Source organism: Chionomys nivalis, chromosome 18, assembly GCF_950005125.1.
Source record: "Chionomys nivalis chromosome 18, mChiNiv1.1, whole genome shotgun sequence".
Lineage (NCBI taxonomy): Eukaryota > Metazoa > Chordata > Mammalia > Rodentia > Cricetidae > Chionomys > Chionomys nivalis.
This window is the reverse complement of record NC_080103.1, coordinates 41,939,981-41,957,634: the sequence shown is the minus strand read 5'-3', so window position 1 is coordinate 41,957,634 and position 17,654 is coordinate 41,939,981. Positions and strand designations below refer to the sequence as shown.

Genomic DNA, 17,654 nt, shown 5'->3' with positions numbered 1-17,654 from the left:
AGGAAAAGCTCACAGCTCGCCTATGACATCCTTAAACTTTCTCACGTTTTAAAATAAACAATTTTAGGAAGAGGGGATTAAAAGCTTATGTCGGAGAGATGACAAGGAGGGTATATTGTGAGCTCCAGAAGCATTGCCTCAGAAGTCCTCCTTCGGATCAGCATTTGGCTTTTCACTCTGGTGACGGATGAAGTATGACCGTACTTTCGGGAAATTCCAGGTGTTGAGCATGTGCGCATTCCAAACATGCTCTCTGTTCCTGTGTCTGGGTTTGCAACAATCAGACCAGCAAGCAAATAGCTTTCTTCTCGAGCTCGTCAGACATATAACAAGACTCCTGGCACACACCTTCACTTCCGGCTCAGAATAAAAACATGGCGGATAACCCAGACTCCACACACAACACCAACACCAAGAACAGTATACTTCTTTGAAATTAAGAGTTGATTTCCTACAAACCAGTAGCATATCCCTATTTAATGATCATCTTCCAGTAACTATGAGTAATTATTATGTATTTGAAATACTGTTTTTTTTCTTTCACTTAGCCTTTGGGAGTGTTTTGTTTTGTTTGTTCTAATTTTTATGGAGATTTAGAACATGCATCCTTTTTAGAATTATCTTCCAGGGATGGAAGACAGGAACTTTAATGATTTCCATAGTTTACAGGCAAAATTCTATAAAGTTATTTAAATTTCTAAATCAAATTAAAGCTCCAATATGTTCAAAACAGCATTTTCCACTTTTACAAAAATGAGAAACAAAGAGGTCTCCCCACTTAACCCAAGAAGGCAAAAAAAATTTATATTTTAATGAAAAAAAATAATTCTGACCCTGAGACTGAGCTTCCATAGAACCACAGACACCAAACACTAAGCTTGTCTGTCTCCTACAAGGTCTCTTTCTATACCACCTTTCTTCTCTCCTCCCTCACATTTTTAGTGAGTGCTTTCCAGGAAACCCAGAAGCTGATAGGGTACAGAGAGATTAAGCCAGTTATAAAGAAGAGCCCTGGGAACCTGGAGGTGTTCAACCAATGCTAATTGTGTGCAGCTTCTAGAAGCAAGACACCATCGACTTCTCAGATATCTGATGACACTAACACTAGACGGAAGACATTGCTAAAAATATACAGGGTTTTTCTAGTGAAACCACATTTAATGCCAGGCTGCTTTATGCATGGATAAACAATTACTATGGTTTGCATTTACTCTATTTGATTTGTGTGTGCTTGAGTCGCAAGCAGCTGTCCGTGGTTTTGTTCCTTCCCCTTTCATGTATCTGAGCTGCAGACTACCACTCCTTCGGGTCCCTGCACTCAAGCCCACTGTGATGACTACTCCTGGTACTCTGCTAAACCTGATAGTGTGGATTCGAAATTAGTCACCTGTTCACTGCTGTGGCCATGCACTTTCTTGAGCTATTTTAATCAGTCCTTGAATCTCCAGAAATTCCTCCTCCCACCGTCAAAGCATCCTCTGCATCCAGTCTTTGGCTTTCCCAGAAGTGAACTATGTTTTTTTCAAATAGAATTATTGATGTGGTCGAGCCACACGATTCTTTTTTGATGTCTCCTATGAATCACTGTTGTATTTTTTTTTGTCCTTCATATTTTAAGCTCTAGGCCATCAAGTATAGTTGCACTTCTGTGTTGAAAGCTTGTAGTTTCTAAGAAGAAAAAAATCACAGTGTACACTCCAATGCAATTTGCAATCAATGAGTGGGTGGCCTGTACCCTGACCTGCACATCGGAGCCTTGTGCTTTTAACAACCAACAGACACTAAAATTCAGCTGCAATGCCCTGCAGCTGCTGTGGCTAGGGACCCCCTGAAAATGTCATGTCAAGAAGATTTTTTTTTTGCTTCTATTTTGCTATTTCCTTCTAAAATATGTTGGAGAAGATACCTGTAGAGCAAATAGGCAAGCAGGAAGTCTATGAGAATTTCCAATGTATTTTGGAAATCTTTTATTAATTAAGCAATTCCAAAGACCTTTTTACAGAGTTAAGAAGTTCAGATTTTCTCTGAAATTTTAATATGTTTGCGTTACAAAAACAAACAAATAAGCAAAAAAAAACCAAATACCTTCTTATAGACATTGTTTTCTTGTCTCGGTGCATGCATTTTAACTAACAAGTTACATATCAAGCATCCTGTGTCACCAGATCAGACTCCTGGGAGTTATACTGAGTGTGACCTCTTCCTGCCTCTTGCAGGGAGAGTAGGCTTGGGGTGGGGAACATACTTCCAGCCTACGCTGGAACATGGTGGTTCTCTCAGAGAGGGGAACCGTCTTATAAAAATTCTTCTCAGGTTTTGTAATGGAGACCAGTTTACAAGATAATGCTGGAGATCTTCTTTTTTAAGTTTAAGATTTTATAATTCCAAATGAGAGTTTCCATGTTAAACCGGCATTGAAAGGATTACAGTTAAAATACTGCCTTGACTCAGAATGACTTGGGGAATGCTTTGGAATTGTTTTTGGAAACAATTCTGTATTTTGTTTTTTGATAACTTCACTGAGTATGGGCACTGAGTTTAAGGAAAGAACAAAAAGCCAAGTATTTTAAATGTGATATACTAATTAATATACATGATTTTAGTTATAGTCACAAATTAGGACCAAGAAGAAATAAACCACGTGGGTTACTTCTGAAGTCAGTTTCAGAACAAATGTCTATATGCTAATGCCACAGGAAAGAAATTTCATAGTGACTAGTTTGGAAAAATAATATGTGTATGTGCTTTTTAAAATCTATGTCTTTCAAAATATGTCTTCTATCACATTGATTTCTCTGCTGTATTTTAGCCCACGTTCTGCTCCTGGGCTTCCCAGTGGTGAGTTCTTGGGTCCTTTCCTTGTCATTGCTTTCATTAGCGATTGCTGAGGGCCCCATCGATTCCACACTCCTTTTTTTTATTTCTTCCCATACTTCTAATTCCTTGTAAGCTGCCTCCTCCCACTAAAGTTTCTTTGGTATTTTGCAAATCATAAAATTAAAATCAGACTTTCTTGGGGAACAGCAAAACATTTACAAACAGGAAGATAGTTAAACTCTAACTCCCGCTAAAATATTTAGGAAATTAAAGGCTGATCTCACCCCTTTATTTATCACTGTGGTATTCGGCACCCTCAGATCTTTCCTGGCTGTTTATAGGACAGTCTCATTCCTACAGGTCATTCCGACTCTCCATTGGTGCACCTGCAGCACAGTCTGTCAAGAATGGCTAAAATGGCTTCGTTGCTTTTTACATAAATACGTAACAATTTTTTCACTGTGGTTAATACCCAGATTTGTGTCATCCATGTATAACAGAAAGGATAATAGTTTTAGTTTTATATAATTGAAGTGAGATAGATAACAAAGAGATTCAGTTTTTGTGCCCATCCTTAGAAAGCTTGATGAAAACTCATCAAGCTGTTTGGGCCATTTCTATACTACACGAACCTGGGCACCTTTGTTATCCTCAACATTTTAATGGGTTTCTCAAAAACACTACACTGCTTTCATTGCGACATACACAAAGGACCTGTTATAACATATGTGTCTAATAAGTGCTGGTTGACTGGGAACACAGTGTCTAAGACACTTAAAAAAGGAAATAATTAGAAATTTGATTGATTTACCTAAAGAGTTTAATTGCATCCAAAATTTTAGGTGTATCACTGAAAAGATCTTTAGCTGGTTTCATATGTGTGTGTGTATGAAGTGGCACTATATAATAATAAACTATACAGACGCAAGCAAGACTAGTTGGTTTTTTTGTTTATTTGTTTAATTTTTGAAAGTCTGTGGACTGATCCCAGAACCCTGTGCATTTAATGCAAGCACTCAACTACAGAACTACACTTTCAGTCACAAGACTGCTTGACTTCTTCCTCTCATCCTAAATAATTTGAGGGACTAAGTGGGGGAAATAATATAACCACATGAAATATTAAGGTTAGCTTTTATGCTTTAGAAAAGGATAGATGATGGAGATAGATTAACCATATTCTAACTTTAGAAAACTCACTTCGGAGATGGTGTGGAGGACATCTTGCAGAAGTATAAAACACTGATATATTTTATGGAGATTGATACTGAATTCCTGTGGATCAAGGCAGCAGCTAGATGATAGTAAAGCAGCAAATGTTGACGAGCAATAGACGGAGCAATCTTCGTTAGAGGAGAATCCCTAGCGTGTTTCTAGATTTAATGATGATTAGTGTTGAATATGAACACTAATGAATTTTGAAGAAATAAATACTATTTAGTTTTTAATATGTTTGATTTAAGTCATCTATCAACTGTCCAAACATATATAACTCTTGAGAAAATAAATACATAGACCCATACCTGAAAATCTAAACATGTAACCTAATAGCCTATATTTGTTTCCTTTACTTTTGCCAGTGTAGAGTCTCATTTTATGGTTTTTCAGTAGATTATAATCATTTTATTTTCTTCATTTTATTGAAGAATGATCATGTTTATAAAAAGTCATTACATGTTCTCATTTAAGGAGGAAACCAGAAGTAGTAAATTATGCTTGCAGTAAACAAAATTAGGACTGTTTACTTATTTTGGAGAACAATTTATCTTACAAAAACACCATAAAAAGCCATGGGAGAAACTTAAATGCATGTTGCTATGTTTAAAAAAAAATGGGCAGCATACACTCTGATTCCACCTGAGTGTGACTCCAGAAAGCACAAAATTAGCACCAGTTGGCAGGGGATAGGGAAGAATGAGAAACACACTGTCTTGGAGAGAGCAGAGGTTAAGGGTCAGCTATCTGTCATTTTACCTTTTGCTCCATTGTGCTGTAACACTAAAATTATTCTGAAGGTGAGGGCTATTAAATTAATAATAATTCTTTAAAGAATCACATCAATTTTCTGAAAAGAAGTTTAATGTTTCCATGTGTCTCCATTGTATTTAAGACTCTGAGATTCCATTCCTGCCCATGTAGGATGGATAATCAGTTATTATGGTATTGAGAACATTCTTATTTAACAGAGTATTATATTTTCAAAAGCTTTGGAAAAGAACCCCTTCCTGTTTCCAGTCTTCTCTGGGGTCATGGACTATAAGTTCGTTATCCTTTGTTTTATGTCTAATATCCATTTATGAGTGAGGCTGTACTGTGTTTGTCTTTCTGGATCTGGGCTTTCTCACTCAAAATGGTTTTTTCCAGTTCCGTACATTTGCCTGCAAATTTCAAAATGTCATTTATTTTTTTTAACCGCTGAGTAATACTCCATTGTTTAATGTGCCACATTTTCTTTATTCATTCTTCAGTTGAAGAGCATCTAGGTTGTTTCCAAGTTCTGGCTAATATGGATAATGCTGTTATAAACATAGTTAAGCAAACAGTTGTGTGGCATGGGGCAGTTTGAGGGACCATTAACAGTGGGACCAGTATTTATCCCTAGTGCCTGAACTGGCTCTTTAGAACCCATTCCCTATGGAGGAATAGATCTACATACAGTGGGGAGGCTGTGGTCCTGCCTCAAGTGATGTGACAGACTCTGTTTACTCCAGATGGAAAGCCTCACCCTCTCTGAGGAGTAGATGGGGGGTGGCATGGGGAGAAGATGGGAAGGGTGGGAGGACAAGAGGGAGAGGGACTTGGGATTGGTATGTGAAATAAAATTGTTTTAAAGATTTAAAAAGAACCTCATCCCAGTCCACCCACCTTTTTTCTGTCCTGGCTGACACTGTTTCACATTAATGAAGTTTGACTTTACACAGAATCATCTTCCCGAACCTTATGCATCCTAAACTATGTGATCCACTATGCGTTCAAAATAAAGCACACAAAGAACACATCTTAGGTATAACAGGAAGAGAAGTCACTAGCAGAACATTGTAGTGGCAGGCAGGGAGGCTCTGCTCGTGGGAAACAAGAATAAGAACAAATGAGTGTTTATCAGAACTGTGAAAATATTAGCAAGGTACTGAGGTTTTTAAGAGAAAATTCAAGAAAACCCAAACCAATAGGCCATAATAAAAAGTTTTTAAACCTGAAAACCCTTTCCACTCTCAATCTCTTATACCTACACCTTTTATCCCCACAAAAAAGTGTTAATATATCAACATGGAAACTTGTGATGATTTCAGAATCACAATTTACTTGAGTTGATTGTGTGGCGACTCACAACTGACATTCACAAATTTAAGATAAAAGTATAAGTTTTTTTTTCTGTAAAGCAGTTTTTAATGATATTAATTATAAAGAGGCAATACTTTCTAATTTACAAAGACAGGACATAAAACTACTGGAGATACAATAATAAAAATGCATTGGGTGATAACTGATGTCCTGGTGGAAATCCATAAAGATGGGTAATTTTCACTACTCTGCATGTGTCTAATCAGGGCTACCTAGTACCCCAGGTGGAAATGGTAGCCGTCTTCAGTAGCAAATTCTGGGAAACGGTGTATGATAGAGTAGATGGTATGTGCATAGAAATAGGATGTTAACACAGGGTTTACAGATGCCAGAAATAGCAAAATAGCAAAGGCCCGTAACTATTGCTCACATCTACCAGTAGTGAGAGAGAAAGATATGAAACATATCAGCAACTGAAGAGATCCAGCCTATCTGGGCCCATGGCTGGCAGAGAGCTAAGAGAGTGACAGAAGTTTGAGAGATGAATGCTGCTCTTCACGAGGCTTTCTCTTCAACACCACCAGAGTGGATTCTGAATGTCTGCAGAAAATGAGGCTGACTGCCAAGAATAGTACCTGAGATCCCGTTGAGCACAGCTAACAACTCATTGGCTCAATGTTACTCAAGCTGCAGGTTTTATTCATTAATTAAAGCAGGGACGACCAGTGTTTCCAAAGGACGTGGGTGAGGAGGAGGAAGAAGAAGAAGAAAAGGGGGAGGAGATGATGACAAAACCGGGCAGAAAAGAAAATAAATGAAATTTTAAAATGTGTTTCATTGTCAATCATAATAGAATATATACTTGAAGCTTTTTTTTTTTTTTTGCCGGAAGTGTGACAGAAAGTCATACTGGATCACAACATAAAATACATTTCTGACTCTGGGAGAAAAGTTTCAAAGCCATTGGCCCCTATCCTAGCGAGGCTTGGACCAAGGTCAGGCAATTTTCATCCTCCGTCCTTAGTTGCTTTGTGATGGCAGTTATTGCAGGGGAGGCTCAGCCGGGCTGCTTGCTAATCACATCACTGAAGTGTCAGGCCTGAGAAAGTAAGTGAGGACACTGTAATTACAGCCACTTCCCTTCATTAATTCTGCCTAAGAGCCTTGGATACAGTTGTCGTCACGGCACTGTAATCTTTGATAACACATGTGAATGTGTACAAACTTACAACGATTAAAAAGAACTATGCATATTTTATTTCCCACCACTATTTTCTTAATTAACTCAAGACAACACATTTAGTTCTTACACAGAGCAAAGATGGCACAGGATAAACTGAAAACAGGGTTTTCACTTATTTAAATGGCTTGTATTAGATTCAGAGAACCCAAGTTCTAGTGAGAATTCTTTTACCATGCACACCATCTGTGCTGCGTTGCTCTCAATCTCACTCCCTCAACTATAAGATGCGAAAGTAAAACTAAGCGATTGTCAATGTGTCATTCAGATATTAATTTAATCTTTTGTATGAGTTCTTGAAACATTTAAATTTATAGATGATGAAATTAATTTTGATTCTTTTTCTATAAAGACACTCATCTTAAATGGTGAAACACATAGCAATGACCTTATTCAGTTATCAAATTCCAGCATTTTCTAGGAGTCAGTCTTTTGAAAAGAAAGTTAAGGTCTTAACCCTGAAAATAACAGCTGATCTTTTAGGACATAGCAAAAATTATAGCCATTCTTTACTATCTCATTCACGTTATACAGAAAAATAATGTTATTTAACTATTTTTGTACATTATATCTTATGTAGCACTTTATAAGCAGAAATCACTGCTGTGTGTGCATTCTAATCAAACATAAAACTCTTCAACACCAAATGCACCACAAAGCAAAGTTAAAAATCATTTAAGTCCCAAGATTTTAAAAACAACAGAGATTTTTAAAAAGACAAAAGCAAAGTCCCTGTCTTGCTAGGTTCCTCGTACCTTTCTTCCATCATCAGGAGAGAGACAATTACACAGAGGTTAGGTGCTTGGCTGCCTAAGTTCTGACAAGTTTTTTGTTTTGGTTTTTGGGTTTTGTTTGTTTTGGTTTTTGAGACAGGGTTTCTCTGTAGCTTTGGAGCCTGTCCTGGAACCAACTCTTGTAGTCTGGGCTGGCCTTGAACTCGTAGAGATCTGCCTCCCTCTGCCTCCCGAGTGCTCGGATTAAAGGCATGCGCCACAACCGCTTGGCTAGTTCTGACAATTTGATATTAGGCGTGAAAGGTCTGCATTTTGTTACTGAGGGCTCATATGTTGTTGCAGTTATTTCTGGTGTGGTTTCCAAAACCAGTGTGGGAAACGTGAGGGGTTTATCATCTTAAAGGTAGATATAAGTAGTTAATAGTCTTAAAAATGGAAAACCCTATCTTTCCTTGAGTGCAAATAGGAGAAGGAAAGAAACAAGCAGAACGAGACTGTGAGAAGTGCCCAGGTTTGCAGGTAGATGACTACAGTCCGTAATCAGCAGAGGAAAGAAAGAAAACAGAAACAGCACAATGTCAGAGATAGAGGGAAAATTTAGGCATAAGGAATTAACATCAGACCATACAGTGTAAAGATTAATACTGGGGAGACAAGGACTTTAGGTTTCAAGAGAACACCTCAATGCAGGTCAAGTCACCCATAAAGGCTGTGTAAGAGGACACCATCATTTACAGATAACTACAGTTTCAGGTGATTTGAAACTGAAAATTTCCTTTGTGCTCCCATTTGGATGAAGGCTTATATTTCATCCAGATAAAAATACTATCCAGCAGATACTATCATTTCTAACAACCCTGTTAAAAGAAATGTATTTATTGCACATTTCTGTGAGATGAACTTAATTCTCAATATTATTAAAAATTACTTCTAATTTGTGTGAATTATGAAAACATCATTCTAGAGAAAATTGTCAAAACTCGAGGAGATGGCGTGAAAATAATACACCTCCAATTTATGGATCCTTTTTAAAGAGACAGCTGATATGCAAAGAAAAACAACAGCACTCTGAATTCTGATCACAATATGTGGATCTAGACACTCAAAAGCACTTGAGAGTTTTGCTCTTGAAGGACTGTTTTAACTTTAAACAGCATCAGATTGATTTTGTTGGAGCAGACTCTATGAGTATGCTCAATTATTTTTGGTTCCTGTGGTTGAGTAACTAATATTGCCTTGGGTATTAAAACCCCAGCTTATTATGATTGTATCCTTGAAGTCTGAGCTATTCTTGCTTCCATTTTCAACCTATAATTTTGCTAGTTAACCAGTAATGAGACAGCTTCCCTTTTATGACAGTGATGCACTGTCACTCTTAATGTCAGCATTCAGCGAAAAAAGTGGGACAATATCTATATTGCTTAGTTGGTCTATTTTGTGGTTTTCGGGGCTCGTATGAGTTCGAGTCTTCCCTCCATTCACACCACATAGTTTAGTGACTACTCCCTCGCTTTTTAGGGAAGACTAAGCAGACCCCTCTTTGGTATGTATACTGTTGTGCTCTCTGCCTTCATAGTCCCAAGCTCTGGACGACTTCAAGGAGCAGTTGGCAGCCACAGATGGCTTGTTTCCTTGTGTGCTTGAACACAGCTATGGATATATCAAAATCACTATACAATATTAGAAAGACTAGAAAAAAAGGACTACATACTCTTCCTAAATAAATACAGAATAATAATATACTTATCCTACTAATATCAGAACCTGGTAATTAAATATACTGGCTCAAATATCAGACAGTCTAGGGCCAGGATTTTTGTTTTCTGCACTTTATGAATTGTACAAATTGCATAATCTCTAACTCAGGAAAATAATTGTTTTAATTAATTAATTTATTTATTTGTGTGTGTATGTGTGTGTGTGTTGTGTGTGTGTGACCTGTGGACAGGCATTCAAAGAGGCCATAAGAGAGCATCAGATCCCCTGGAGTGTTGCTAAAGGCAAATGTGAGTCACGTGTCTTGGGTTTTAGGAACTAAACTCGGGTTTCTAAAGAGCACCAAGCACTCTTAACTGCTGAACCATCCCTCCAGCCTCATGCTTTCAAATACTTCATTATTTAGAAAAGTAAGAATATTACAGTTAGCTTCAAGCTATCTAGAAGATCAAAAGAGTTACTACAATTGGGGGTTTGGAGTCAAGTCTGACACCAAGCAGATGGTAAGTCAATTGTACCTCTTAGTAAAATTTAGTATGTGCTTTAAGAATTTGCAAACTTGTTTAAAGAAGTCATACATTTGATGATAACTAATTCTTCTTGTCTTCAGAAGAAAGAATATATACTTTATCTCATCCATATGGTAAATCATAATATTGAAAGTTGCTATCTCTTCTTGTTGTGAGGTTTTGATTCATCTCATCGTGCAATGTACTTATTCATTCATTGATCTTTCAAAGTTTTGTTTTACACAGGATAGGGCCATTTAATGGGTAATTTTAAGGTACTTGAATTTAAACTATTATGTATATCAAATTACAATATATTATCAAATAAATTAAACTGATGCTGCTGAAGGTTTTGAAAGAAGTGATGTACATTGGTCCCATTTCTTCATTATGTGAACGAGTTAGCTGGTGAGCTCTTAAAATTTTACTGTTTCCATGTGGTCTTATTGACTTGACTTATGCTTTTCTAATGCAGCTAAATCAAAACTAATTGTAAGGTCTCAAAAATAATCTGCCATATAGATTCAACGGTTTGAATTAATGCTATTATACCTTAACCTAATTCCTTCATTAAGATCACAATGATTTCAACATCAGATTGAATTCACCAATCTTAAAGATCTCTCTGATTCAATTTACCATTTACCAGAAAACAATTCATGGCAGAAATTCTCCAGAATGATTCTAACTAGATATTGGTGTTATTTGTGGCCTTCCTGTTATTGACTTGGAACCGAAGCAGGCAGTGACCCAAGTTGTCATCATGAAACACTCATTGAAAAGTCATTACTTTAAATATTTGGATGGTGACTTTTTATCCTGTGGACAGATGTTCCTATTTTTTTATGAAAGAAAAAAATAACTTCCCAAATTTTATATCAACTGACCTCTTCGTTTGAGAGAACGGTTTGGATTTGTTTTAATAAAACCAAACCAACAATGAGGGAAAACATGATGTCCCTTTCCAGTTTCTATACAAAGTCAATAGAAAAAGAAGAAAATATTGATAACTTATCTGAAATACTAATATTAAATTTCATTGTGCATTATATATTAAATGTTTCTATGTAACCTTAAAAAAGCAATACCAAGGAATCAAAAAACAACTCCATGAATTATTACTAATTTAAGCTTTTTTCAAATTTCAGATATTAGGGGAGGGTTGAGAAAGAGAGAGAAAGAAAACCAAGTTGGGTGGATAGGGGTTGAGGAGAATCTTGGGGGAACTGGAGAAAGAGGAGGAATAGGATTAAAATATATAAAAGCCTTTTAGTAAAAATGTCTAAGAGACTCATGCAGACATTATATGTCATAAATCTTACCAATGACCAGATAAATAACATGAGGTGAGTTTATCTTTTTTATAGATTAATACCAACAACTAGAGGTATAATGAGGCAAATCAACTTTAATATGTGTTCAGGGAGTCATGGGGAGAAATAAGATTGTAATTCACCTTGATATTATCTTTATATTAAAGAATAACTACCCGCGAGAGGGCTGATTTCAAATGGTAAATCTATTAATTATGATAAATCTCTTGTAAAACTCCGCAGGCGATTTTAACGCACAATTTAAACGACTGCACGTGTAAAAAGAGCAGGCACAAATATTCTCCTAAAACGGAGTATACCGTTCCTCTTCTATGACATTGCTGTAACTTTAACCTTCAATTTGAAACAGTCGGGAAAGGAGAGAAGAGGGCAGAAATCTGTATCCGAGGGAATAATAAAAAAGTCTGCACTCGGTCAGAGTCACAGCTGGAGTGAATTTAAGTCACCTTGTCCTCTTGCTCACTCTAGTCTAGCACAAAAGCAGAATGATGGATGCTTGTACTTAGATTATCATTAAAATGGTTCTCCTGCTAGTCACGGGCAACCTTCCACTTGTATCAGCGGCCCATTCTGCAGGACTTACCATGAACGTAACGGAATACCCATGCAGATTCTTTCAAAAGAGTTTTAAATGATTTTTGAAAGCTTAATTATAAAATGATATATTTGTATTGTGATATCAAACAAGTGTTTGCAGGTTATTTATTTCTTAGCAGGGAGAAGTTGGGCTAGGGTTAAAAGAAATCTTGGATAATTTCAGAAAGCAAAGTGAGCCGCTACAAAGAAACGACGGCATAGATTATTTTAGTGGGCGCTCTCATGAATTCTCACAAGTGCAAATAAATATAAAATATTTGTGTTTATTAAACAAAGCGAAATCTAGCGATATTAGTGATCTCTAACCAGGTCTCCCAATTCTAACCAAGTTCAGTAAATTTCAGTAATTCTTTACTCAAAACATTACTTAATCCTAACAACTGTTCTTCCAGCTCTATTCAACTGTCTATTCAAAAATCATAGAATTGGGATTACACTAAACAGACATGTAAAAAAATGCTTGTCAACTTCTTGAATATAACTGTTTGTCACTGGCCAATCATCTACCTGTCACTTTTAGAAGTATTTGAAGTTGCTCTATAGCTTGCTTTCAAGTTAAATATATCTATTAAGAGCAACTGAGATGTGACAGAGATACGTAGAAACACAAATCTAGAACATTTTTCATTTGTACACAAAATACAGTGAACTTCACATAATAAAATGATTGTTTAATTGCACTGGTATATTTTTAAGTTTATTTCGAAGGTGGCCCATAATGTTCAATATGGAAAGCTGTAGAGGCACTATCAAACAATGGCATGCTTGATATATATTCCCATGATTTTGAAGATAGTACTTAAAATTATCTTTGGTTTCAAATATGTAAAATACTTCCCCTAGGAACTGAAATATATAAATATCATGGATATATATCAATTGTGGAACACGATTTGTCCTGTACACATATACAGCACATGCTATTTTAAAAACCCGTTAGCAATGCCAGAAGTGAAAGCTAAATTAAAATTTCTGAATAAATTATCAAAACCACCTTTCCTACTTTATTTTGTACCAACTAATAAAACAGTACCACCCTGGGTTTTCTTTGTCAGTTCCCACCATAAGTCTTCATGGTGTCCTGGAAAGGATGCTGAAGTATTTTCTATGTCGCTTCGCACCAGAAGTGAAAATAGTGCCTACAACACCTCTCGCCAGCAACGTGATTTTTCTCTGTGCTCTTTCTTTCTGAAAATACAAAGGTGTATTTTCTAGGAATAATTTACAACCCACCCACATTTCCTACAGAAGAGGAAAAACCTATAAATTAAGAACACTTCTCTTCCATGAAATCAAGATGAACCAATTCTGGGAAATCATGAAACTTCCTTACTCCTATTTTCCCTTTTGTGGATTAACAAATCATTACATCTCTCCAAAAGAAAAACCTTGCAATGACAAATTTTTGTATTTTAGCTTCCTATTATGAACTTTTAAAATAGATGGCTGTTAAATTTCAGTTTACTAAGTAAGGAAGGTCAAAAACTAAGTTTCTAATCTCCCAATGGGAGTGGGGTTGTGTCCTAGAGATTTTCCCCTGTCTTTAAAGATGGATATTTCAATGTCATCACTAAAGGCAATGGACAGAACTGAACGTCTTAGGCCTTGGGTGGTAATACTGAAACAGCTGCTGTCAGTCTTCTCAACTGGACTTTGTTATTATGGTGGGCAAAAAAATCTGGGAACCAACATTGATGTTCTAGAGATTACCCCACTTTAAAAAGCAGCATCATTTCTCTTGAGCTGGGTTTCAAAATTATATCCTATTTGTGGAAAAACAACTACTAATATTTAGGAGACAGCGTGTCCCATGGAATAAAGAAGATAGAATAGTAAATGTTGAAATAATTTATTTCTCGTCTTCAAAGAAAGAATCATTTCTCTTTTGATGAGAACACATGCTTTAGACAAAACCATAAGTGAGATGGCAGAATAGATACAACATAGTTCTCCTAGATAGCGACTCTCCTCCTGCCATCCACCCCGACATTTTGTTTTACTTACTCTTAATTCCAGCAGGTTAGACTTTTTCACAAACCCACTTCTGCATTTTAAGAATCTCTTAATTATAGTTAAGAACTTATAATGAAATATATTTTATACACTAAGTTCGGAAGGGCATATCAAGAATTGAACTTATTTGGAAAGTTAATAATTAGATATTCAATTTGAGGAGTTGAAGTGTGACTGCAAACACTTTTAAAAAACATAATTAAGGAGGTCTTTGAGGGAAAGAAACAATAATGCATAGCTATCTGTCTACAGGTATGTTAGCAAAACATAAAGGGTAAGTTAGACTCAGATATATGCTCTTCAGTCCGGTCTGTAAAGCACTCATGGCTTCTGGTATAACAGGTTACTTGACAGAGGAACAGGAGGGATCAGGACCCGAAGTAATGTCAGAAGTAAAGGCACAGTGTGGAAACTCCCAAGACGTGCACTAATTAAAACAGTGAGGAGCCCGGCGAGATGCTTCGTCCTTCTGTTCTGGGGAGAACTAAAGCTCTCTCAAACTAAGAAGATGGAGTGAGGCGTGGGTGTTCTGTAGTAGATTGTCTGCTAATGTCCTCCCAGGCCAGGACCCCAGCTCATGATGGTCCCAGTTCATGATGAACTTCCAAAGAGGAGGTTAGGTTAATTGCTGTTGAAAATGTTGGGGTGTTTCCCAGGGAAAAAGCAATAGTAAGAGACATGCGTGTGAGAGAGAGGATGTGCGAAAATCATGAATGGATGTACCCATTTGCATATATGTATCGTTTTGTTTGTTGCTTTCCTTAAATTCTTTTAAATTCCTGGGATTATAAACTTTGCAGTCTTTTCAGAGTGGAGATGAAATGTTTGGTATTTCAAAATTCTGGGAGTTATTCTCAAATTACAAAAGCAACACACACACACACATACACACACACACACACACACACACACACGAGGCACGCAAGCAGGCAGACAGGCACACACCAGACATGCAGACCATAAGAGGGCAGTAGGGGACCAAGCTCAGGCAGACTCTTCCCTGGCTGTCCAGCCCTAGCTGCCAGTCTTCCCTCTGCCTCCTGGGCTGTGGGCAGCTGCAGCTGATGACAACTCGCTGAAAGCGGGTGCAGTCTCAACTCTGAGGAATCAGGAAAACCCGCATCTACTGAGCTTGGACCTCCCCCTCTGGTTGACACTTGTGTGATGTGCCTGTGCCTGTGCTGTTTGGCAAACTGGCTTGGATTTTGGCTTTGTACAAAAGGAGCAGAAGGTGGAGCTGTGGTGGTTCGCAGTGCCCACAGAGCCCCCTCTCCTGGCCTCTGCGCGCTGACCACACTTGGTGCCCAGTGCGACTGCTTGCTTTGCTCTGGTGTGTGTAACCCTTCACAGTTGACTGTCAATCAAACTGCCTGTGTGACAGACACCAAGACACCCCTGGGAAGTTCCCTCTCTCAAAATCGGGTTGGTTTCCCTGCTGTGTTGCAGGCACCTCAGACGCTGTCACTGTTGCCTCATTATTTTCTTCCTCCCAGTTGATTTATGCGCAGTTCTACTTGAGGGGGAACTGCGAGTCTATTGGAGGTCTTGCCTGCCAGTGCAAAGAATTTGGCAGAGAAAGAGAACTGTGAAAGAGAGCAAATCTGCTTTTTGGCAGCGTAAAATGTTTTGGGTGCCGGAATTCCCGCTTCGCTGTTAAACCCCGCGCTGTCACTTATACCAGTTGTGAGTTTGGGGCACATATGAACATTTCATTTGAAGACGGAAAGCAGCGGGCCCTATCTTCCAGAGTTGTGAAGATTAAACAAGCGAACACCCCAAGCGCTTAGAACCCAGGCTAGCAAGCACATCTCAGATGCTATTGTCAGCTGCTGCTTGCATCGTTTGCATCCGCATGTTAGATGGAAGGACCATTCCGGCCATTTCGCCAAAGAAACTCACTAGATCTCGAAAAGTATCTCAACGTAAATATTCCGCCCCCGCTTTAAAACAAGCATCCCAAAGACCAGCAAAATATCGCCCAAGTCTCAGTGCCCATGCAGACCCAGCTTCATGAACCCCCTCCCAAGTAGCCCTAAGCGCCACACCTGGTCTGAGTAAGGCTTTGACTCTTTCTGGGCGCAAAGGCAAACTTCAGGCTCAGAAGCTCTGGTCCCTACCTCTCCTGACTGAAGAGTGTATTTGAGGGGGTTTCCTACCTGCCCCAGGCTTTTGCCCTTCTTACTGCCGCCGAAAGCCAGTCCTTGGTTCATGCCCACAGATCGATTGGCAGCCTGAGCAGGAGTCTCCCCTCCCAGAGAGGACTTGATGGAGTTGAGTTTGGCCCGCGAGCTGCCAAGCTGGGAGCTCTCCACCATCAGCACCGCGGCCAGTAGGAGTAGGCATCGGGATGATTCCTTGCCCCACATCAGCGCGGCCATCTCCTGATGAGGGGTTCCCGCGGTGGGGTGGAGCCCCGAGAGATGTGAATGTCAGGAGAGGGAGGACGCCGACACTCAACCCCTCAGGTGGGCGCGTGGGCTCCTTACAGACACTGTTCCCCCAGCCCTTCCTGGACTCAAGTCTCGAGCCTCCAGGCAAACGCGACCCCAGAGAGACCCGCTCCTCTGGCGGGCAGGAAGCTCTGCAGTCCCTGGAAGCAATCAAAGACCAGGCGCCTTCTCGCCAAGGAGGCGTGACCCAAGGTGCTGGAAGACCCAGCCCTGCAGATCGCAACGCGAGCGTCGCTCTGTGTTCTGCACTTCTGAGCTCTTGCCCTATTTTCCGCGATTGAATCCTTTCCCCTTAATCGCTCACGGAGCGGGATCCTTCCCAACTTTTTTTCCTTCGGCCTCGGTTGCTCTTCTTTCCTTTCCTGCGCTTTAGCTCTCAACTTTTGCACCACTCAGTCCCTCTTTTCCAAGTCAGCACGCTTTGCAAGTGGTCGCTTCCCCCGACCGGACTCCAGAGAGCTGAGGCGAGCTGAGGTTCCTGCAAGCGCACTCCCACCAGTACAGCGAAGAGTCACTTGGTTCACACCGGGCCACCAAGCACAGCCAGCGATGCAGTGATGCGCGCTGCGCAAGAGGGCCAGAGCTCTCTTTCTGCTCTCCCCCGCCCTCTTCTCTTTTTATAGCTTTCACGGTGCATTTTTCCTCCGCCCCCAATTCAAGAGTGACAAAGAGTGAAAACGTTTCTCTCGTAACCCCCCCCACACCCGCCCGCGGCAAGCTCCCGCCTCCCCCTTCCCCCAGCAGGCGCCCTTACTGGGTCTGTCCCTCTTGCTTTCCACCTTTCCTATCCTCACACCCCTCCTTCACCCTTCAACCGAAAACTTGGGGTTCACCTCCAGAGCAACATGGGAGGAGATATTCGTGACTGATCACTTCTCTGGGAGTGACTGGAAGTTTGGAAACCGGCGAAAATGAAGAGGAAGAGTTGTCCCCATTTGTGACGACTGCCACCAACCGCCTTT

The 17,654-nt window shown here is 39.3% G+C and overlaps 1 protein-coding gene across 1 annotated transcript in view; it reads right to left on the bottom strand.

Annotated features, from left to right (window-relative positions):
* Nucleotides 1–17,195, bottom strand: part of Dkk2 (dickkopf WNT signaling pathway inhibitor 2) — an 87,198-nt gene extending 70,003 nt beyond the window's left edge. Inside the window, exon 1 of the mRNA XM_057793558.1 lies at nucleotides 16,399–17,195. Coding sequence (XP_057649541.1) covers nucleotides 16,399–16,620 — 222 coding nt within the window. The 5' untranslated portion in view covers nucleotides 16,621–17,195. The remainder of the gene's footprint in view (nucleotides 1–16,398) is intronic.
* Between the last annotated feature and the right edge of the window lie 459 nt (nucleotides 17,196–17,654).